Source organism: Corvus moneduloides, chromosome 24 (assembly GCF_009650955.1).
Source record: "Corvus moneduloides isolate bCorMon1 chromosome 24, bCorMon1.pri, whole genome shotgun sequence".
Taxonomy (NCBI): domain Eukaryota; kingdom Metazoa; phylum Chordata; class Aves; order Passeriformes; family Corvidae; genus Corvus; species Corvus moneduloides.
Window position 1 is genome coordinate 5415287 of NC_045499.1, and position 21208 is coordinate 5436494.

The following is a 21208-nucleotide window of genomic DNA, read 5'->3' on the forward strand; positions in this document are numbered from 1 at the left end:
TGGGGGAGGAATTTGGGGGGTGCTGAGCTCCTGTTCGCACAGGAATGCGCAGCACAGAGGGGCTGGGATCTCTCCCATCTCAGGCAGCTTTTCCCTGCTCCTCCTCCGTGCTGGAGCTCGGGAGAACCTCAGCCGGCCCAGAGGGACCTGCCTGGCTCTGGGGCTGTGCTGGGGAGCTTCTGCTTCCCCTGGCTCTGTGTCCAGGCCGTGCCATGTGAGGAGGGGCACGTATTGCCCGGGCAGCTGGTTTGTTCAGCCCCGTAGCCACACGCAGCGTCGCAGGACTGCCGTGTTTGCTGAGCAAATAAAGGCTCCACGAGGAGCAGAATTCCCCATTTCTCCGGGCCTTGCAGGAGTGAATCGATGCCACCTAATAGGCAGGAGCACGAAGTGCTGAATAGGGCTGTTCACTTTGCCTTGTAAACACAACCGGTAATCTCTCCGGGGATTAAAATTAAAAAAAAAAAAAAAAAACAGATTAGAAGAAGCGAACTTTTCCCTCCAAGCCTTCCTCTCTTTCGGCTGGGAAATGGGGGCAGGAGCCTGGTAAAATGGTTAAAAAAAGGAAAAAACTGAGAATTTATCATTTTTTGAGAGGCAGTAATTAGTGCTGGAAAGCTTTGCTTCCAAACCCTGCTGAAGGAGGGAGGGCACGGTCCCATACTCTGGTGAGGCCTAAAATACCTGGCTCAGGAATTCCAGAGCAGGGAAGCCGTAGAAACGTGGGAGAGATTCACTCCCAGCCGGAACTCCTGCAGGAGCACTTCACCCAGGAATGGTGAGGCTGATTTCTGGGCACAGCCTTAAAGGCAGCGTTTACAGGATCGTTAGCTCCGTGTCTGGATCCGGTCAGGAGCTTTCCTGCTGGGATTCAGCTCTGGGGCTCTTTGAAGCGTTTTAGGCGGGTGTTTTACTCTCCAGCCCTGTTCCAGTCAATGCAGATCGCTGGCTTTAATCCTGGCCCTTGGCCGGGTTCCAGGCCGGGTGATTTCATTTTTGCCCGTTGATGCCGAAATTCCTCATTGCCGTGTGAAACTGCTCCTTTCCTTCGTGTCCTGCCGTGCAACGTCGTGTTCCTGCCTGCTGTTAATTATCCAGCTCCCTCTCCATCCCGGCAGCATCCAGGGATCGCTGCTATTCCTGCCAGGCTGCAAAACCCAAGTGATGTCATCGCTTTATTTAACAAGTCTCACTTTCACTCGGAAAGTCAATAAAAGCCAACATTTCCTTTAGGACACTGGGGAAAAAAAAAAAAAACCAACCCAAAACCAAAACAAGAGGCGGTCGCCAGGAATTCTTCCTTTGAAATCCGTGCCGGGGGAGAGCAGCTGTAAAAGGGGATTTCTTTCTCCCACAGGGAATGCGGCTGGAGGGTGGGTGACGCTCCTCGGCCCCCAGGGTGCTCTGGGGCACGCCACAGTACCCGGCCCGACTCTACATTTCCCCTGGAATGCGGGTTGGGGATGCTTTGCTTCCAGGAACGCAGGAGCGAATCCCGGCTTCGGGACACCTGGATCCATATGGGACAGGGCGAATTCCTCTCGGGGAAGGAGAATTCCTGTCGGGGAGGAGCCGAGGGCTGAGGACAAGAACAATCCCATAAATCCCATCTGAGCAACGTTTTAATGTGAACTCCCCCCAGCAGATCCCGAGCAGGTTCAGGTCCAGCTGGAAAAATGAGCCCAGGGATGTGAGGACCATGAGCAGGGGGCAGCTCGGGCGTGGCAGGAGAGGCTGCAGCGATCCCGGGGCTATTTTTACCCCACTCCCAGTTCCTCTCCGAGGAGGTTTATATTTAGCAGCCTGGAGCTGCCGGCATTCCTACAGGAAGCAAGAGAGGGGGAAAGGATTTGGATTTGTGGAGCAGCTTTTTGCCAGTGAGAAGCTGGTTCCCTGCTAAGCCATCCTTGGCTTTTTGGGGAGGGGGAGGGAGATGGAGAGACCACTTCCCCTCATTTTCCTCATTCACCTGGGGTATCTTCCCTGTTCCCTGCATCTGTCCTGATCCAGATTTGATCTCCTGATCAAAGGAGGTTATGGTTCGGCTCGGTAGGGGATTGTCAGAGCAGGAATCACTCAGCAGAGCACCTTCCCGTGATCCCAATGTTCTCCTTGCTGTCCTGATTATCCCATTCCAGTCCCTGCCACGCTCTTTGGAACCCAGAGCGTCCCTGGTGCCGCCTCTTTATGGTGCCCAAGCACGTTCCCGTAGCACTGGGAAAACATTCCCATGTCTGCAGGCTGGAGTGGAGGTGTCTGAAACCCTCCCGCCTCCCTTCCCACCCCCGCAACCCCCCCCCCCCCCCCAGCCCCGATTCCAGGCAGGGCCGAGCCTCCAGCCTCGGGAATTTGCAGCGTTAAAGGTGGGAGCTGAGCGGGGGTGGCTGCTGCGTGGGAGTTCCCGGGATCCAGGTGAATGCCCGGGATTTGCAGGGGATTCACCCACTGCAGGGTGCCGTGCCTCACCGCAGAGCCTGGCAGGCGCCCAAACCGAGTGTTTATATTGCTGACGGATAATCTTTTAAGCTTTCAGATGCGGGCACGCCGGCCCGAGTGTTCCCGTTGTCCTGGCGACGGGATGCGCCGGCTCCCGGATGCGGTGTCTGATCGCATCAGTCTGGAATGCTGCGATCGCCCTTCGGGTGGGCTGATAAGCCTGGGAGGGGGCTGGGGGGCTCTGGGGACAGCCAGGGAAGAGCTGGAGCAGGGACATCCAGGAGAAAGGGCCGAGCTGCGCCAGGGGTGCGGGAGAGGGTGCGGGATGTGCAGGGAAGAGCCGCTCCCTGCGGGAAGGAACATCCCTGAGTGGTTTTTAGGGCCTGTTTGGTACCAAGGGGCGATTCCCTTCTTCGGATGGGGTTGGGAGCAGCTTTAAAGTCCAGGGCTGTTCATGGAAAACCCCCTGGCGGGCAGGCTGGAGTGTCCAGAGGATAAGGGATGCAGGAGGAGCATTCCTACTCTCCTGGGAGTGGGAAGAGGAGAGGGATGGACCCAGACCTCCTCAGGCCTGAGCGCGGAAGGGGCAGAGCTGTGGCTGGTTGGGGGTGGGACGCTGATGTCCCATCCCTGGAAGTGTCCAAGGTTGGACGGGGCCTGGAGCAAGCTGGGATAGGGGAAGGTGTCCTTGCCCATGGCAGGCGGTGGGATGAGATGATTCCTGAGGTCCCTCCAACCCAAACCAGTCTGGGATTTGGGAATTCCATGTCAGTACGCCCAGGGAGCACTGGCTGGGTGCTGGGTCCGTGCTGGGCAGCAGGAATTGCAGCGGAGCAACACTTCCAGCCTGATCCCATCCACGCTGAGCCTGGGAAGAGCTCAGGAAAGGCAAAGCCGTGTCCTCCAGGGCGAGCTCCCCGCCCGCCCCCGTGGCTGCTCCGCCCCGTGCCCCTGAGGGGTTTTCCTCCTTTAAGGGTTTTGTTGCTTTAATCAGATCTGCGGCTAAGGCGATTCTGATGCCCCGCAGGAGGAGTCACCGGGAGCTTGGGGGTGAGCTGGGAGCTCGGAGTATCTCCCGGGGCTGGGATTTGGGGGATCCCCCCTCTGCCCGTGCTGCCTGCACGCAGCATCTTGCTGCTGGCTCAGGAAGCTTTTGTTGCAGGGGCTAAGCAGAAACCAAACTGCCGGCGGAGAGGTGCTTCCTTTTCCAGTGATAAGTGTGGGATTGAGTCTTTTCCATCACTGTTTAGCCTGTTTCCTGCTTTCCTTCTGTTTTTACCCCTTTCCAGGCATTCCTGCAGTTTCCAGGGATGCCGTAAGGCACAGCCTGTGTTGGTTCTTGTGTTTGATTGCGCACAGCCCTGCCCTGGGCTCAAAAAAAAATCACCCTCCCTGCACCTCTTGACCAAAGCCAGCTCTTAAAACCACGAGGAGCCCGATTTCTCTGGCAAAGACGTGGCTCCTCTTCTGCTGTGTCCCAGAGAAGGGATGTCCCCAGGGTCCCCTGGAGGGGAAGCTCACTTTGGGACATTGCCAACCCCAAAGAGCAGCAGCTGTGGGGTGGAAATTCAGGATGCTGCCAGCCCCAAAAAGCAGCAGCTGTGGGGCTCAGGGCTCATCCCAGTGTTGTCCGGCTCTCTGAGCCTGCTGTCCCCTTCCCCGCAGGGCTCAGCCGTCCCTGGCAGCACGAGGGAAGATGAACAAGATGAAAAACTTCAAGAGGAGGTTCTCGCTCTCGGTGCCGCGCACGGAGACCATCGAGGAGTCGCTGACGGAGTTCACGGAGCAGTTCAACCAGCTCAACAACCAGAGGAACGAAGGTGAGGAGCCCCTGGGTCCCTGCCGTGGGGCTGGGGCTGCTCAGGACCGGCTGGGGTGGGTAAGAGCCTCTCCAGCCCCCCAGCCATTCTCTGGCGTGTGTGCAGAGTTCCTGCCCCTTGCTCGGCGTCGCTTTCCCCATTATCTGCCCGTGGGGATGAATAACACCTCGTCATTAAACCTGAAGAGAGATTTATCCTTGCGTGAGGAAAGCCTGATGGGAGGGAAAGGAATTTGCACAGAATGGGGAGCAGTGACACAGCTGCGGTTAAGGTGGAGAGTGGGAAAGTGTGGGATCTGCTCCTGCCTCCCCAAAAGAGGGGGTGACCCCTCTGGGGGCTCCAGGCTGGTGTTCCCCCAAGCCAAAGGGGCCGTTCGCTGTCCTGGGCAGCACCAGGGGCTCGCTGGCCTTTGCTCCTTCCTGCGAGTTGGTTTTCAGCATCCCAGGCAGATTTAGGGTTAAACCCCTGCCTGAGCTGCGCGGGGCGGGCACATCCCCTGTGCGAACAGCAGCCCCCAGAGCAGGCTGGGGCAGGCTCCGGGCAGAGCCGGGGATGCTGGAGGCGCTGGGAGCAGCCCCGCCGAGGCGGCCGTGCTCGGGCAAGCCGGGCAGAGCTCGGGGAGCCGGGCAGAGCCGGGCTCGGCTCATCCCGGGGTGAATCCCGGCCATGCCGCGGTGCCTGCTGCCAGCAGTGCCACAGCCCGGCCCCTTCCCGTGCCCTCAGCTCCCGTTCGAGCTCTGTTTGCCCTCGCCCCGCAATCGCTGAAGCTTTGGCTGCGGGCGGGGGCTGAGCCCTGATGTCACCGCCCGGCACCGGCGCTGCCCGGCGGGGAGGGCCCGGCCGTGCCAGCCGAGCTGCTCCGAGGGTGCTGTAACCTCGTTTAGAGCCGCCTTTCCTCCCTCCCGAGGCTCCTCTTTATCTCTGCAGACACCCGAGCAGCATCCCCGGCGGCTCCTGCCCCACTCCCACACGCCCCGGAGGGCAGCGAGGGCTGTAATTAGAGCTGAGCCCTTAATTAGCCGTGCAGGAGCTGTGGGTATAAAATGGGGCAAGGCTGGGGAAGTCCTGAGCGCTGACAGCTGCTCCTGCTGTTGGCCTTGATCCGCTCCGGGATGTGGGATCCCCTCCCGTTATCTCCTCCCTGCGACCCCCAGAGGTGATTTCCCTGCTACTCTGCTTTAATGAGACATCGGTCGCGAGTCTTCCTTTGCCCTTGGGTGGCAAAAAGGGCAAGCAGCGTCTGCCAGCCCCTCCTGGGCTTTTGGGCTTGATCCCGAGGTAGCCAGGAGAGAACAGGAGTAAAGTCTGAGCCTGTGGCCGGGACCGAGGGTGGGTCCATGATTTGGGGTGTGCGCCAGCCGGTCTCTTGCAGGGTTTGTGGTCAGCTTTGGAGCTGAGTTTGGATCTTTCTGAGGGCTTGCTCCCCTTTTTCCAGGTGGAGGATCAAAGTGCAGAGGGGAAAAGTGACTTTGCTCCAGCTGTGGGGAGCAGAGCTGAGCCTGCAGCCACGGCAGCCGCTCCTGAGCTGCTCCTCCTCCCCACAAAACAGCTCTGCGGCAGGTTTTACCTTCCTTGTCAGGATCTCTGGGGCTGTCCCTGGGCTCTCTGTGTCCCCATGGCTCCAGAGCCCATCCTGTCTCTCCTGGTGACAGCTGATGAGAGCTCAGGAGCTGTGATCCTTTCTGCAGAGCCAAGAGCTAATCACAGCAGGGATGGACACCTCTCACAGCAGGGATCAACACCTCGCTTCTCCTTCCCCCACCTCGCTTCTCCTTCTCCCACCTCGTGTCACTCCCCAGGGAATTGTCTGGAGTTCGTGTTTTCCCTCCAGCCTCAGAAATCCTGGGTTGGAAGCATTCCCAGGCTGCAAACCCCACACTCTGCTGGCTGTGGGTGCCCGTACCCATCCTTGGGGAGCAGGAGGAGGCCAGGCCTGCTCAAGAATCACAGAATCAGGGAATGGTTTGGCCTGGAAGGGACCCCAGATCTCCTCCCATTCCACCCATGCTGTGGGCAGGGACACTTCCACTATCCCGGGGTGCTCAAGAGCTGCTCTGGGTCCTGTAAGGGGATAAGCAGGGTTCAAATCTGCCCCATCTGTTGTGTTTGTGGTGAGAAATCCCTGGCTCCGTCCTTCCCACTCCGTCATTCTCATGACCTCACCCCCACAGATGCTGATAAAAGGAGGAAAAACAGCCTTTTAATTTATTTTTTTTTCCCAGGCTGGAAAATCAAACAGCTTTCCAGCCTGGACACATCCTGTCACTGGCAATGTCACCTTGGTGGACCCATTTTTTCAGAGGGATCAGGGCTTTGATAAGAGCTGGGAATATCCAGCAGTAGCTCCAAAGCACCTGCAGCCCGCTCTGCCCTCCCAGGCCAGATAAAATTCAGTGTCTGGGCTGAAAAGGGATAAAACAGAGCCAGCTCTGACCTTGGGAGCACCAGGCCCCAAAGAAACGGTGGTGAGGGGGAGGAAGGAGGATGAAAAACCCGAGCCCTGAGCGGCACAGAGCCTGGAGAGGAGAGCTCACACTCAGCAAAGTAATTAAAAGTTCTAAGGCAGGCAGGCATCGCAGGGTTCTGGCCCCTTTCCTTGGGAGATCAAAGCTTGTTTTGGCACAGGCAGCATTTAAATATATTTATAAAAAGGGCTGCCGGTGTCTGCGGCCTCCCTTTCGTTCTCTTTGATATCCCAGAGGCCTCGTTCCTGGTGGAGTGTCAGCGCTCCCCGAATCCACGTGAAATGAATTCCCTCACGGTCTGCACGCCCACAGCTTCACACTGAGCACCCAGCAAGGTCCTCCAAGCCCCGAGGGCAACTCCAGCCCTTTGGGATTGGGAATCTCCTGGTGACAGCACAGGCTGGGCTGGGCTACCATGTCCCCCACCCCAGGGCAGCCCAAACCCCTCTCCCCTCACTTCTGTGAAGTTTTACTTGCTGTTCCCATCCCTTTTGGACCAATTGGAGTGTCCAGGTTGTCAATTCACCTCTGATTGTGACAAAGAGGCTGGCTCGGATCTGCTGGTGCAGAGAGCCAACGCTGCTGGTTTGCAGCTCTCAGGACAGGCTGCACCTTTTACCCAGCTTTGGGTTTGTTTCACCTGTGGGAACCAGCACAAATTCATCCAAAATATCATTTCCAGTGGATTAGTCGGGCTCCAGTGAGTCAGATCTTGAATGGCCTTTAGTTTCCTTGAGTATAATTTGCTTGGGAAACGAGGAAGTTAAAAAGATTTGGTCCAGTTGAGTTAATCCACGTTATTTTCATACCTGTGGTTAATTCAGGGGACGTTTCCTGATGGCTGCTCTAAAAACAGATGGAGGGGAAGGGACAGGGAGCAGAGGAGGGGTTTGCCTGTGTGCCCAAAACCCCTGGCACCGTTTCAGCCCCTCTCAAGGCATGGGCTGAACGCACCCCTCAGGTGCAGGCTGGGCACCCAGAACCCCTCGGCTCTCAGCTCCCTGCTTGCCCGGTGCCCGTGGCACAAACTCACAGCCTTTGCCAGGTCACTTGCCTGCCACCTCTCATCCGTCAGCCGAGCGAACCGCAGCCAGGTCCCAGCCCTGCTCAGCACCCCGTGAAAATCCAGCCCTCCCTTCCCGTCCTCAGCCATGAGATCATCCCTGGCTGCATCTCCGGGTCCGAGTGGGGATTGTCGCTGTGCAGCGCCGGGGACAGAGCTGGGCTCAGCCCGGGGCACCCCCTGGGGAGTTTCCCTCCTGCACTGCTCCCCCTTAGTCTGGGGAAGGTCTGCAGGGAGGGCACCGGGGATTTTGGGGGATTTTGGAGCGTGGCTGCAAAGCTGGGAGAAGGGACAGAGCGGTGTGGTCACCGTGGAGGGGACAGGGTGGTCCGTCCTGCTTGAGCCCACACCGTTTGTCCAGCCCGGCATGTCCAGTGCATCATCCTCGCTCCCAGCACGCCCAGTTTGGTGCTGCCTCCTTCTGAACAGCCCCCGGAATCAGCACCCATGGATTCCCCGGGGGAATCCTCCTCGCTGGGGGCCAGGTGGCCCGCGCTGAACGCTCTGTGCTGGCTGTGCCACCACGGGGCTGGGAGTGCCGGAATGTCCCTGGAGTGCCAGAATGTCCCTGCTGGTAATCACAGAGTGAGGAGCTTTAAGTGCAAACCTCAAATCGGGGACCAGAAGGAGCTCAATGGTTCATTTTGTCCTGATTTCGTGCTCCTTTCACGGCTTCTTGAGCCCAGTGAGGCTCCACACCTGGGGTCTCAAGGGAGGAGTTGTTTTTCTGAGCTGCTTTGGTGTTCAAGGAGCTCTTGTGCTTCTCTCTGTGCCTGGCTGAGGGCAGCAGGATGGGACAGGAGAGCCTGGAGTGGTTTGTTTTGCAATGAGTGACTTTAATCCCAAACTCCCTCCGAGAAACGCTGCCTTGGTTTGAAAGACAGGTGTCTGCTAAGGAAGGCAGGAGCCTCCCTTGGAATGGAAAAGGTAACCCCCTTCCCTCTGAATTATTATCATTTTGAAATTAAGGGGCTTTCAGGCAAAGATATGAGAAATAGGAATAACAGTTCTTTACTAATATATGTATATGTATATGTATAACAAGGAAAACTGCAGCAAAACTCGGAGCAGGGGCAAAGGAACGGCAGGGGCAGGGCGGCCGTGGTCCGGCTCCGAGTGGGGCAGGGAAAGGTGGGCTCTGGATCCCGGGGGTTACCCCTGAAGCACCCGAGCAGACGGTGAAAAGTCCCTCTTTTAGTGAAGTAGGGCGTTAAATAGGGTCCCAATGGAACGGGCCCTCCAGCGAGCAGGGCTCCAGTCACGGCAGAAGAAAGGCAGCAGGAGGGGAACCTCCCCACAGCCACCGCAGCCTCTCCGCCCCGAACACCGAGAGCACAGGAGCTGGGGGCTGCAGCCAAACCCTTTTCCCAGTCCGAATCCCACGGCACCTCCGCCGCCGCGAGAAACCCGCAGGTGAAGCCGGAGCAGCCGCACCCCACCCTGAGCTGGAGCCTGGGCTTTTGTCTCGCTGAAGTTTCCAGGCGTTATTGCCTCCTAGCAACACGCAGGGGGAGAATTCCTCAAGAGGAAAAGCAACCAAACAAACCAAAACCAAAAGGAGAACTCCTAACCAAGCGAACGCTCCCATCCCGGCAGGAAAACATCCGGGTTCCGGGGGGTTTGGCGGTTCCCGGGGCACGTGAGGCCTGTGTGTGTAAACTCCTCGAGGAAGGGCTCCTTCCTCTTTCTGTTTTGCTTTCCTGGCCCGGCACCGAGGGATCCAGAGCCAGGAATGGGCACCTCGGTGTTCCTGAAGGGTTGTTTTGCCTCAAACACTTGGGAACATAAAGCTGGGAAGGCGAATCCTCATCCCCGAGAAACCCCGCGGTGCCGCCGCAGGGCGCTGCAGGGAAAGGGGGAAACCGGACGGGGCTTTTCCTGGAGTACGGAATGGATAAGGGGGAAAGTCTATTCTGTACTGCGGGAAAAATCCAGTCCGGGTTTTCCTCTGAGCCCATTCTGTACTCCGGGAGAAATCCCGTCCGGGTTTTCCTCTGAGTCCATTCTGTACTCCGGGAGAAATCTAGTCCAGGTTTTCCCCTGAACCCATTCCGTACTCCGGAAAAAAGCCAGTCCGGGTTTTCCCCCATTCCGTACTCCAGGGAGAATCCAGTCCGGGCTTTCCCCATGCCGTACCGCGGGAGAAATCCGGGCTGAATTTTTCCCGGAGCACTGGGATGGGATTTGGGATCGCTGGGTGGGGAGCAGCTCCCCCCGGCAGAGACCCTCGTGGCAGGGCGTGCTTTGGGAGTGCTGTGGGTGGGGAGGCACCAGGAATCTGGAGCAAAAAGCAGAATTCCCTGGGGATACAGAGAAGGCCGTAGAGATTCCCGTGTCCCCGGAGCAGCCCTGCCCCGCCCCCGCTCCTCGCGGCTTGTGCCGCCGCTGCAGCCGCTCACTGTGCTTCCCTTCTGTCCCCAGACCTGGCTCAGGGGCACCTGCAGCTGGCGCAGCTGGGCAGGGACCTGGCAGCTGACGGCAGCCCCGTGTCCCCGCCGGAGGGGCAGGGCCGGTCCCCGGTGGCGGCCGTGCGCTACCGCAACCACGGCCAGCGCCGCTTCTCCATGGAGGCAAGTGCTGGGGGCAGGGGGGACCCGGGCACCTCTGGCTGTCGCCTCCCCGCTGGCTGGAAGGGCCGGGCTGCGGCTCGGGATGTCACTTGTCCTCTGTCCCCTCCCTGCAGGACGTCAGCAAGCGCCTCTCGCTGCCCATGGACATCCGCCTGCCCCCCGAGTTCCTGCAGAAGCTGCAGATGGAGAGCCCGGAGCTCCCCAAGCCCCTGAGCAGGATGTCCCGGCGGGCCTCCCTCGTAAGTGGCCCCGAGCCGCAGGGGCAGCGCCCGGCCCGGCCCCTCCCGAACGGACACCCGGGCCCGGCCGTGCTGGGCCGTGCTGGGCCGGCTGCCCCGGGCTCACTGAGGTCCCCTCACGTCCCTGCCCAGCCCCAGCCCTTCCTGCACACCCCCAGCAGCACCGGCAGGAGCTGAGGGAGCTGGGAAAGGGGCTCAGCCCGGAGAAAAGGGGGATCAGGGGGAATTTCTGGCTCTGCACAGGTCCCTGACGGGAGGGGGCAGCCGGGGGGGATTTGGGATCTTCTCCCGGGGAACAGGGACAGGAGGAGAGGGAACGGCCTCAGGCTGGGCCAGGGGAGGCTCAGGGTGGAAGTTCCCTGAGGAATTTCCTAAGGGAAAGGGTGGTCAGGTCTTGGCAGGGGCTGCCCAGGGAGGTTTGGAGTGCCCATCCCTGGAGGTGTCACCTGGACGTGGCACTCGGTGCTCAGGGTGGGGATCGGGCACAGCTTGGACTCGATGATCCCGGAGGGATTTTCCAGCCCCAGTGATCCTGGGATTCTGAGATCTGCACCTGCTGTGCCATTCCCACCTTCCTTCACTCCCCTGAGCACACCTGGCTGCCCTCTCGGCCTGGCTCCTTCCCAGAGGGAGGAGAAGGAAAACCCTCCTGCGATTCAGCCGGAGCCTCTTGCCACTGGAAATGCAAATGTGGATAAATAATGAATCAGCCTTTGCTTCAGCGGTGCCATTTCGGTTTCTTTGCTGCAGAGCAGCAGCAGAAATTGGAGCAAAAACTCTGAGTACAACAGAGCAGGAGCAAAAACCTCTGTGTGCACCTCCAGGTGTGCTCAGAGCTGCCCAGGTACCACAGCCAGGCCACAGGAGGCATCTCGGGATCCGAGGTGCCCGTTCAGGAGGAGGGAAGGAGAGCTGGAATTCACCTGCCTGTGCCGCCTGAGGATAAAACAGACCCCGCCAGGGTGATGTGTCGTTAATATTCTCGTCCTCTCGAGAATAAGGAATGGGGCTCTGGGGGTTGTGCAGCACCTCGGGCTCCAGCACCTTCATTCCTCTGCTCAGGACACGGCTTTTCCCGGGATACGCAGAGGGTTTGGGCAGAAAATGGAGTAAAAATCCCAAATGTCAGTGCCCAGTGTCCCTGGAAACCCCTCTGGAGGTGAAGCCATCCCAGGATGAGGCCCCCCCTCCCCAGTGATGTTTTCCTGTCTCTCCCACAGTCAGATATCGGCTTTGGGAAGCTGGAAACCTACGTCAAACTGGACAAACTGGGAGAGGTGAGTAGTGTGTGACACCCCTGTAAGGAATTAAGTGAAATTCAAAGGGCAGCTCCAAGTGCAAAGGGCAAAAATCTTCAATATCCAGAAATTTTCAGACCAAGACTTTCTCGTGGGGTTCAGACCTGGTGCGGTCACTTCAAGTGGTCCTTCCCCCAGATGTTTTGGGGACACCAGTGCTGTGCCACCCTGGGAAATGGCCTGTGTCCCCTGTCCCCTGCCAGGGCACCTACGCCACGGTGTTCAAGGGCCGCAGCAAACTGACGGAAAACCTGGTGGCGCTGAAGGAAATCCGCCTGGAGCACGAGGAGGGGGCTCCTTGCACGGCCATCCGGGAAGGTGAGGCCGGGAGGGGCCTTCCCCAGGGTCCCAGCAGGATTTGGGATGGCTGTGCCCGTGCTCAGCCCCTGTTCCTGCTGCCCCAACCCCGCTGTCCCCGCAGTGTCGCTGCTGAAGAACCTCAAGCACGCCAACATCGTCACCCTGCACGACATCATCCACACTGAGCGCTCCCTCACCCTCGTCTTCGAGTACCTGGTGGGTCTGGGGGCTTCTCTGGGGGCTGGGGGGGACAAGGGAAGGACAGACTGACGTGTCCTTCCCGCTGCAGGACAACGACCTCAAGCAGTACCTGGAGAACTGCGGGAACCTGATGAGTGTGCACAATGTGAAGGTGAGGGGGGTGCCCGGGACCCCCTGCCCCATCCCTCATCCTGGGTGGGGGTGTTTTGGGGCTGGGGGAGCCTGGAAATCCCTTCCCCCTTCAGTTGTTGCTCCCTTTGCCCTTTTCCAGCCTGTTCTGAGGCTCCCCCAGCGTTTCTCCCTAAGTAAAATCACTGCACATGCAGAATGCTCATCCCCTTTTGTGACACCTCCCCACAGCGTTTCCCACCCCAGCACAGCTCCGAGGGGTCTTTCCTGCCCTTGACATCTGGATTCCTCCAGGCAGGTTTATTTTTAGTGCCCACATCCCCGTCCTAAATGCAGCCCCCTCCTCCCCGCAGATCTTCATGTTCCAGCTGCTCCGTGGCCTGGCCTATTGCCACGGCAGGAAAATCCTGCACCGAGACCTCAAACCGCAGAACCTGCTCATCAACGAGCGAGGGGAGCTCAAGCTGGCTGATTTTGGTAGGTGAAGCCCTCCAGGGACGGTGCAGGATTGGAAGAAGGGGCAGCTCCTTGACGTGCGTCCCTTCCGCCCTCAGGATTAGCCAGGGCCAAGTCGGTCCCGACAAAAACCTATTCCAACGAGGTGGTGACGCTCTGGTACCGGCCCCCCGACGTCCTGCTGGGATCCACCGAGTATTCCACGCCCATCGACATGTGGTGAGGCACGGAGCTTCCCGGCAGCTTCCTGGCAGCTTCCCGGGCTCTCCAGGACGGGGTGGGGCATTTCCACCCTCATCCCCACGCTGTTGGGTCCAACAGAGGCTGGGGGGCTCTCCCAGAGCTGTTTTCCCTTTCCCCTGGGGCTTTTTACACCAGAGGTTTGAGGGCTCTCCCAGAGCTGTTTTCCCCGTCCCTTGGGGCTCCCCAAAGCAGTTTTCCATGGGGCTCTAGTTGACATCAGAGGTCTGGGGGCTTTTTTCCCTTTTCTCTCTGTCCCCAGGACTCTCCCAATGCAGTTTTCCATGGGGCTCTAGTTGACATCAGAGGTCTGGGGGCTTTTTTCCCTGTTCTCCCTGTCCCTAGGACTCTCCCAATGCAGTTTTCCATGTCCCCTAGGTCTGTTAGCACCGGAGGATTTGGGGCTCTCCCAGAGCTGTTTTCCCTGTCCCGTGGGGCTCTCCCAGAGCTGTTTTCCCTGTCCCGTGGGGCTCTCCCAGACCCGTTTTCCCCGTCCCCTGGGGCTCAGGGGGTCGGGACCGTGCCATCCCCGTCGGGGTGGATGCTGACCAGGAGGGATCCATCTCCCGGAGCTGATTCCCCTCTCCAGCAGCGGCGAGGGCCCCGCGGGGTTTGTGTCCCTCCCCACCTAATCCCGGGGTGTCCCCTGCGCTGTAGGGGGGTCGGATGCATCCACTACGAGATGGTGACGGGCCGGCCGATGTTCCCCGGCTCCACGGTGAAGGAGGAGCTGCATCTCATCTTCCGCCTGCTGGGTGAGCGCTGCGCTGTGCCCGCGTCCCCGCGCGAGGGCAGTGGCTGCCCGCGGGACAGCCGGGCGGGGCTGCGCTGGGAAGCCGGGATGGGGCTGGGATGGGCTGGGATGGAGCGATCGGGGCCGGGATGGGGTGGGATGGGGATGGACAGGGGCGGGATGGGGTGGGATGAGGTTGGTAGGGATGAGGGGGCTGGGATGGACTGGGGTGAGATAGAGTGAACAGGGGTGGGATGAGGTGGGCAGGAATGAACAGGGGTGGAATGGGGTGGGCAGGGATGGGGCTGTGGGCTGGGATGGACAGGGGTGGGGTGAGAAATGAGCAGGGATGGGCTGGTATGGGCAGAGATGGACTGAGGTGGGCTGGCATGGGCAGGGTTTGGCAGGGGTGGAACTGAAGTGGGCAGGGGTCATCTAGCATGGACAGGGGTGAACTGAGGTGGGCAGGGGTCAGCTGGCGTGGGCAGGGGTGAACTGGGGTGGGCAGGGGTCAGCTGGCACGGACAGAAACTGCCCGCAGCCCCCTCCAGGCTGGCACAGGTGTCGGGATGAGAGGCTCCTTGCTGGCTGCCCCCTGGGACGTGCAGGCAGTGCCAGCCCACGGGGACATCTGTGCCCTCTCTCGGGGACAGGGGACCCGCACTCCTGAAGTTTTTCCTTCTGCACCGAGTGCCCACCGAGGTTCCCTCTCTGTGCCCTTGCAGGAACCCCCACAGAGGACACCTGGCCTGGGATAACGTCCAACGAGGAGTTCAAGGCTTACAACTTCACCCACTACCGAGCACAGCCGCTGATAAATCACGCCCCAAGGTACCCCTGGAGCAGGGACAGCTCAGGAACGGGGGTTTGATGGGTGTGGAGGGGAGCCTGGGCAGCCCAGTTTCATTTTCCCCTCGTGGTGCTTGAGGCCGCAGTGCCACTCATCCCTCACTCGGACCATTGCCGTCTCCTCGGTGCAATAATGGTGCAGTTTTGGTTTTATTTCCCTTTTCTCCCAGGCTGGACTCGGAAGGCATCGACCTGCTGACAAATCTGCTCCTGGTGAGTGGGGGAGCAGCCCAGGGGGATGGAAAAGGGGGTTTGCTGCAGGGAAGGTGCAGCTGGAGCAGGGCAGTGCCACACACCTGGCTCGTGGCACTGCTGGGATGTGCAGAGGTGCCCAGGTGTGTGATGTAAACGTGCAGAGGTGCCCAGGTGTGTGATTTAAATGTGTATTTATGGCTTTTCCTGGGGTTTTGTGCAGTACAGAGCCAAGGGCCGGATCTCAGCCGAGGCAGCCCTGCAGCACCCCTACTTCAAGAGCCTGGGAGAGCGGGTGCACCTCCTGCCTGACAGTAAGTGCCGCCTGTCCCCGCCCAAAAAGGGGCAAAACAAGGGCTCCTGGTGCCTTCAGGTGCCTCTTTGCTCCCTCAGAGGTGCTCCTGCAGCAGGGTGGGGTGGGAGCTTGAGGGCTGTGGGAGCGAGGAATAATAATAATGATAATTAATAAGATTTTGGGTGGGATGAGGTGGGGCAGGAGAGTGAGAGCAGAGCTCCGTGGAGGTGCCACCCTCGGGCAGGACTGACCCCTCTCTCTGCCCCCTCTGCCCAGACGCTTCCATCTTCTCCCTGAAGGAGATCCAGCTCCAGAAGGACCCCGGCCACCGAGGCTCAGCCTTCCAGCAGTCAGGTAGGGCTGGGGAAAAGCCGGGATCTCTCCCAGCCAGTGCCAGGATGGTGCCGGCATTGGGCTGCTCCCAGGAAAAAGCCAAACCTGCTCCCTGTCCCCTCTTCAATCCACAAATCACCCCTGGGCATCCTCGTTGTCACCTGCCAGTCACATTTGGGTATCCCGAGGCACAGCTCCTCCTCCAGGAATGCCACAGGCTCGGAATCTCCTCCCCCGGGCACCCTCCGGGCTGAGCCGCTCTGCAGAGCCACCGTCCGACCCCGCTGACCCCTCTCTGTGTCTCCCTTCCCCAGCCCGAGGCAAGAACAGGAGGCAGAGTATATTTTAAACTCGGATCTCGCGTTCCCCTCGTCGCCATGGAGATGGAAGCGCTGAGGAAGGAGACGGCTCCCACCCGACCCTCCGCAGAGCTCCCGGCTCCAGCAGGACGAGGCCGACGCTGTCCCCAAACCCCTCCATGGACCTGTGGCCTTGTCCCCCCGCTTGTTTTCATGTTGTCCCCCCTGCGAGGTGCTCCAGGCCCCTGCGCTGCCCCGGGAGGGTTTGGGGGCACAGGGAGGGGACTCCAGGGCTGGGCTGGGGATTTGTGGGGTTTGGCCCAGGCAGGAGTTGCTGAAAATGCACCTTGGCTCAGACAAGCTGCCCTGCACACCCTGGTTTTTGGGGATACCACGTTAAGACTGCTCGGCATGGCCCAGCCTGGCACTGGGAGCACCTGGGGCACAGCTGGGGCACAGCTGGGGCACAGCTGGGGCACAGCTGGAGCACAGGAACCAGGGCAGCCCCCCCGCATTTCCCTCACCTCTGCCTGCAGAGCCCCATTTCCCCTCCCTACTTTGGTACCTGAATCCAGCTGAGGATGGAGCACCCGGGCTTCCCATTGCTCCCCCCGGCATCTCCCGGTCCCTGTTCCCAAATCCAGCCAGCTGGGATGTCCTGAGCCGAGAGCAAGGCCTGGCCTAACCCCGCTGGGCTGCAGGAACCCGCAGGTGGGGCTGTGCTGGAGCGGGGCCGGGCGAGGATCGGTTCCGTGCTGCCCCCCGAGCCATCGGGAATCCGGAGCACCCTCGGGAATCCCATCCAGGGTATCCCTGACCTGTCTTTGTGCGGTTTTCCTGCTCAGTGTTCCCATCCCCGTGCTCTTGAGAGCGGGAACAAGGCACGGATGGAGCAGCCCCTTCCTCATCTCCATCCCACCACCCCAAGGAGCAGAACGGGGGTCCCAGAGGGGTCTCAGGGCACATCGCGCCCCTCTCCCATCGCTCTGAGCCCCGCCCCGCGCGGCAGAGCCCCAATCCCGGCGCCAGAGCGCTGCTCACGCCCACCTCGGTGTGTTTGTGCCCAGAGGGAAGGGGGAGAGGTGCCAAACCTCCCACAGCTCAGCTGTGGGCACCCGAAATAGCTCTGGGGAGCAGCACAGCGCCCCTCAATCCCCTCCCCGGCCCCTCCCGGACCGGCCCTGCTCGGATCGGTGCTCAGAGCTTTGTGCTCTGCTGGCCCGGGGCTGCTCCAGGGGGGTTTTCCCCTCTCCAAACGCTTCGGGAACAAATCCATCCCTGCTGCAGCTCTCCCCCACAGCCTGGGAGCGTGTGAGCAGCGCGAGGAGCCTCTGTGCTGTGCGGTATTCACATCCTGGCCTTGGCTTTCCCGGGTGATCGGCTCCCTCTGGATGTGGCCGGGACTCTCTGGAGCTGGGACCGGGGCTGGAGCATTGCTCCGGGATCCAGCTCTCCGTGGGGCTGCTCCCCCCTGGAGCAGGGCGTCATTCCTTCAGAAATCCTTGGAAAACGCGCAGTGGGAGGAAAAATGTGGAGACCCTGGAGCTGCCCGGGACTCCCGGGGTGGGTCCTCCCGGTGCCAGCGCTCGGAGCTCGCCGGGAGCTCCCCCGTGCCACCAGAGCTCTGTCCCAGACGAGCCTCCAGACGTCTGCATTGTTTGAGGTTTGCCCATCCCTGCTCCGTTCCCTTCCCGGTATTTCCAGCACACGCCAGGCTGGATTGTTCCCTAATTGATTCCAGTGGATAGGGAAGAGCAGGAACAGCCCCCAGCGCCCAGTGACGCGTTCGGGGCCGTGTTTTCCTGAGTGGTCCCCATTCTCTGAACTCTCCCACTGCCATAAAGGAATTTCCTTGGGATCAGAGCTGCACTTCCCAGGGCTCCTGGCAGGAACTGGCAGCTCAGCAGGCAGCACAGCTCCTGGACACGGCTCCTTCAGGTGCCTGGGGTGAGGAATTCTGGTGCACCCAGGGGAGCAGAGCCTGGATCAGGCCAGGAACCCTTCCAGGACATCCCTGACCTGTCTTTGTGCAGTTTTCCTGCTCGGTGTTCCCAACCCCGTGCACTGGGAGTGGGAATAAACTTCCAGGGGCACTGGATGCCCAGCTGAGCTATCCCACATTACTGCTGGGAGGACCGGACACGCTGGGACCACCAGATCCGATATTCCTGCTACCAGATCCGATATTCCTGCTGAAGGCCAAGGCAAACTGCTGGGGAACAGCCCATGGAGCCAGGGCAGCATTCCCAGCATCAGGGAAAGGCCCTGGTGGCTCCTGTTTATCCTTCCATACCCTTTCCCTTTCCCCTACAAATCCCCCCGAAAGGAGACACCATTATTTCATTATTTATTACCCCTGAGAGCTCCCAACAGCCCCAGTTCCAGATAACCCCTTTTATCCCAGGGATTTCGTGGATATTTGATTCCCATGGTGAGTGTAAATATTTGGTGCCCCGCTGAGCAGGGTTCGGGGTTGGCAGCCGAGCCCTGAGCTCTGATCCCCACAGCCGGGAAGAAGAGGAGCTGCAGGTGGGCAGGGATTAAAGCCTGGAATTAAATCCCTCTTTTCCTCCTCCGGGATAACACTCCAGCCCTTTTAGGCTGCGTTTAGGAGGAGAGAAACCTCCTGGATGCCCCATCCATGAAAAACCCCGAGCAGAGCAGTCCCCCACTCCCGTGTCTGCTCCAGCAGCTCATCCCTGGGCCAGGATTCCCCGGGTTTTGGAGCGCCAATTGGAATTTTCATGAAAATGCTGAGAATTTGTGTGGCTTCCCAGCGTTTTCCCCTCATTTTATGGATTCTCCCATCCACCACGTCGAGGAGCAGCCACCACTCCTGGCAGACGGGGAGCTGTGGCAAAAGGAAGTTGTCGCTTTGTCTTCCACACATTTTTCTTGGAATTTTTTCCCTTTTTTTTTTTTTTAGCAGAAAACAGGAGTTTTGGCTGTGCCCTCAGGAAAGGCTTCATTCCTGGTATTCTTTTGTCTGCCCAGCCGATGGTTGGGTAAAGGAATAGAAATGAATCCATGTGCAGAGCACTCGGAGGCAGAGCTGTTCCGTTCCATCCCATCCCTCCATTCCCACATGGATACGCCTTTCCTGGCCCAACCTCTGGCCAGATCCACGTGGAGATTTTAAACAACAAAATTATTTGGATTTTGGAGATTCAGGACCAAATAAATATGCTGCTTTTTTTTTTCTCCCCCTCTCCTTACACACAAGGGGAAAAAAAAAAGAATTAAAGGGGATTTTCCCAAGGTTTTCCAATGTTTTGTTTGGGTTTTTCCACCTGATCTCCACCTGCTCCAGCTGTGCTGCACATCTGTCCACTCAAGCCATGTAAAATTGGATTTTGGATGTCCCTGTGAGTGATGTCTGGGCACAAACACTAAAAATCCCCATTTCCTCATTGCCTTCCTCCATCCTCAGCATCCTCCAGCAGGAAAAACCGATGGAAGTGGCCAGGATGGATCCCCAAACTGGGAATGTTCTCTGGGGTGACTCATTGGCAGAAAACCAAGAATAAATGTATTTAACTAGTGCTGTACAAACGGGAGATGCATTTTAAAATAAATGATTTTAAAGACTTATTCCGAAAGAAGTAATGGATTTTTTTTTTATATATATAGAGAGAAAGTTTTTCTGGAATCAAAGGAAAGGTACAAAAGAATAAAAATAATAAAGGATTTTATCCATCTGTCTGTCTCTTGTCTGGATGTTTTATAAGAATATTTCAATTTTTCTCTTTCAGATGTGACCTGGATGGTTTTGTGCTCCTTTTATTGCCAAGGCTGATTTTCCAGTTGGATTGTGAATTCTCCGAAGACTGGACAATAAAATTTATGGAATATGGGGTGGGTCTGTACAGGACATAATTTTCCCTTGGTTTTTTATTGTTTTTTGGTTTTTTTTTTTTTGTAGGAGGAGGATCTGGGGGTTTTTTTGGAGTCCAAGGAAGGTGGGAAGTGCCAGGAGTGCGGCTCCTGGGAAGGCCGAGTTGTTCCAGGGAACGCAGCTGGGTCATTCCGTGCCCTTCCACCTTCACCCTGCATTCCCACAGTTTCTTTCCCTGCAGCTCCAGGACTCTTTCCCTGCTGGAATTCTGGGCTGTGCTGAACTTCCCAAGGAGCACAGAAGGAGCTTTCCCAGCCCCTGACTCTGCCGGGGGTTGAAACCCCAGACCCAGGAGCGCCTCGTGCGTAATGGGGAAACGTCCCTGGTGTCCCTTGCAGGGATCCCAAGGCCCTAAATAAATATTGGCACAACCCTATCGGGCAAATAAAGGCCGAGGCTGCCAGGCCCAGCCCAGGCTGGCAAAGCAGCCCGAGGACAGAGCTGGGCAAGGGACAGGGGACAGCTGGGCAAGGCTTTTTCCATGGATCCAGCGGCGAGAATCCCCCCGGGATCAGGGATATTCAGCTCAGGAGCTCCCCTGGAATATTCCTGTTGTCCAGCCCGTCAGTGCTGGAGAGAATCCGCAGCCCCCAGCGTTCCAGGGAGCTGGGGGAGCCAGGTTGGGGTGGGGAGGATCTGTGGGGTCTTTGGGACCGGAGCCAGCGGGTGATGCCAGGTCAGGGAAGGGGACAATTCCCTCCATCCCCTCCCAGGCTGCACCTCCGGCACCGCCCGGCCTGAGTCACAAACCAGTTCCTCCATCTGCCACTCTCATTCCTCCAGCCCAGCAGGTGCCGGATCCGGGGAATGCTGCCCGGCATCCCCTGCTGCCTCCCAGATGTTCCCAGCTGCCCAAATATCCCAAGGAGTCCCTTCGGGATGCTCCAGGGTCTCTCAGTGTGACTGACACCTGCTGCCCTCAGTGGTTTGGGTGTCCTGGTGCATTTTTGGGAGGCTCAGCCTGGCTGTCCCATCCCAGCTGCGCTCTCTGGCATGGATTCAGTGCCGGGAAGGAGGAAGCACCCGGATGGCAGCTCCAGGGGAGTGGGTGTGGGAGTTATTTCAGCTGGGCGGGAGGGAACCGTGCAGGGAGCACTTCCTCCTCCCAGACAAGAGTTATGAGCTCAGCCACAACTGGGCCAGCATGTGGGGCTCGTGTTTGACCTGGAAGTGGAGCCAAGCTCCCCAAAGCACCCAGCCTGTTTGGGAACTCCTGACCCCGAAGCACACGGGGTGAACACCTCTCTCTCTCTCTCTCTGCGTTGCTGAGCATCTTTCCTGCAGCCAAGAATAATTTGGCCCCTCGGATGCAGAGTTTACTCGGTGTTGCAAGAGGCACCAGGATTTGCTCAGGTTCAGCGGTTCAGAGTTATTTTCTTATCAGCTCAAGCTTTG

The 21208-nt window shown here is 58.9% G+C and overlaps 1 protein-coding gene across 1 annotated transcript in view; it reads left to right on the plus strand.

Moving 5' to 3' along the window:
* The window catches only part of CDK18 (cyclin dependent kinase 18), a 31579-nt gene extending 11963 nt beyond the window's left edge, over positions 1–19616 (plus strand). Inside the window, exons 2-16 of the mRNA XM_032133207.1 lie at positions 4102–4256; positions 10206–10354; positions 10468–10593; positions 11814–11870; positions 12095–12209; positions 12313–12407; positions 12481–12543; positions 12875–12998; positions 13076–13196; positions 13875–13972; positions 14676–14781; positions 14970–15012; positions 15215–15305; positions 15563–15640; positions 15934–19616. Coding sequence (XP_031989098.1) covers positions 4133–4256; positions 10206–10354; positions 10468–10593; positions 11814–11870; positions 12095–12209; positions 12313–12407; positions 12481–12543; positions 12875–12998; positions 13076–13196; positions 13875–13972; positions 14676–14781; positions 14970–15012; positions 15215–15305; positions 15563–15640; positions 15934–15968 — 1425 coding nt within the window. The 5' untranslated portion in view covers positions 4102–4132 and the 3' untranslated portion in view covers positions 15969–19616. The remainder of the gene's footprint in view (positions 1–4101; positions 4257–10205; positions 10355–10467; positions 10594–11813; positions 11871–12094; positions 12210–12312; positions 12408–12480; positions 12544–12874; positions 12999–13075; positions 13197–13874; positions 13973–14675; positions 14782–14969; positions 15013–15214; positions 15306–15562; positions 15641–15933) is intronic.
* Positions 19617–21208: the final 1592 nt, after the last annotated feature.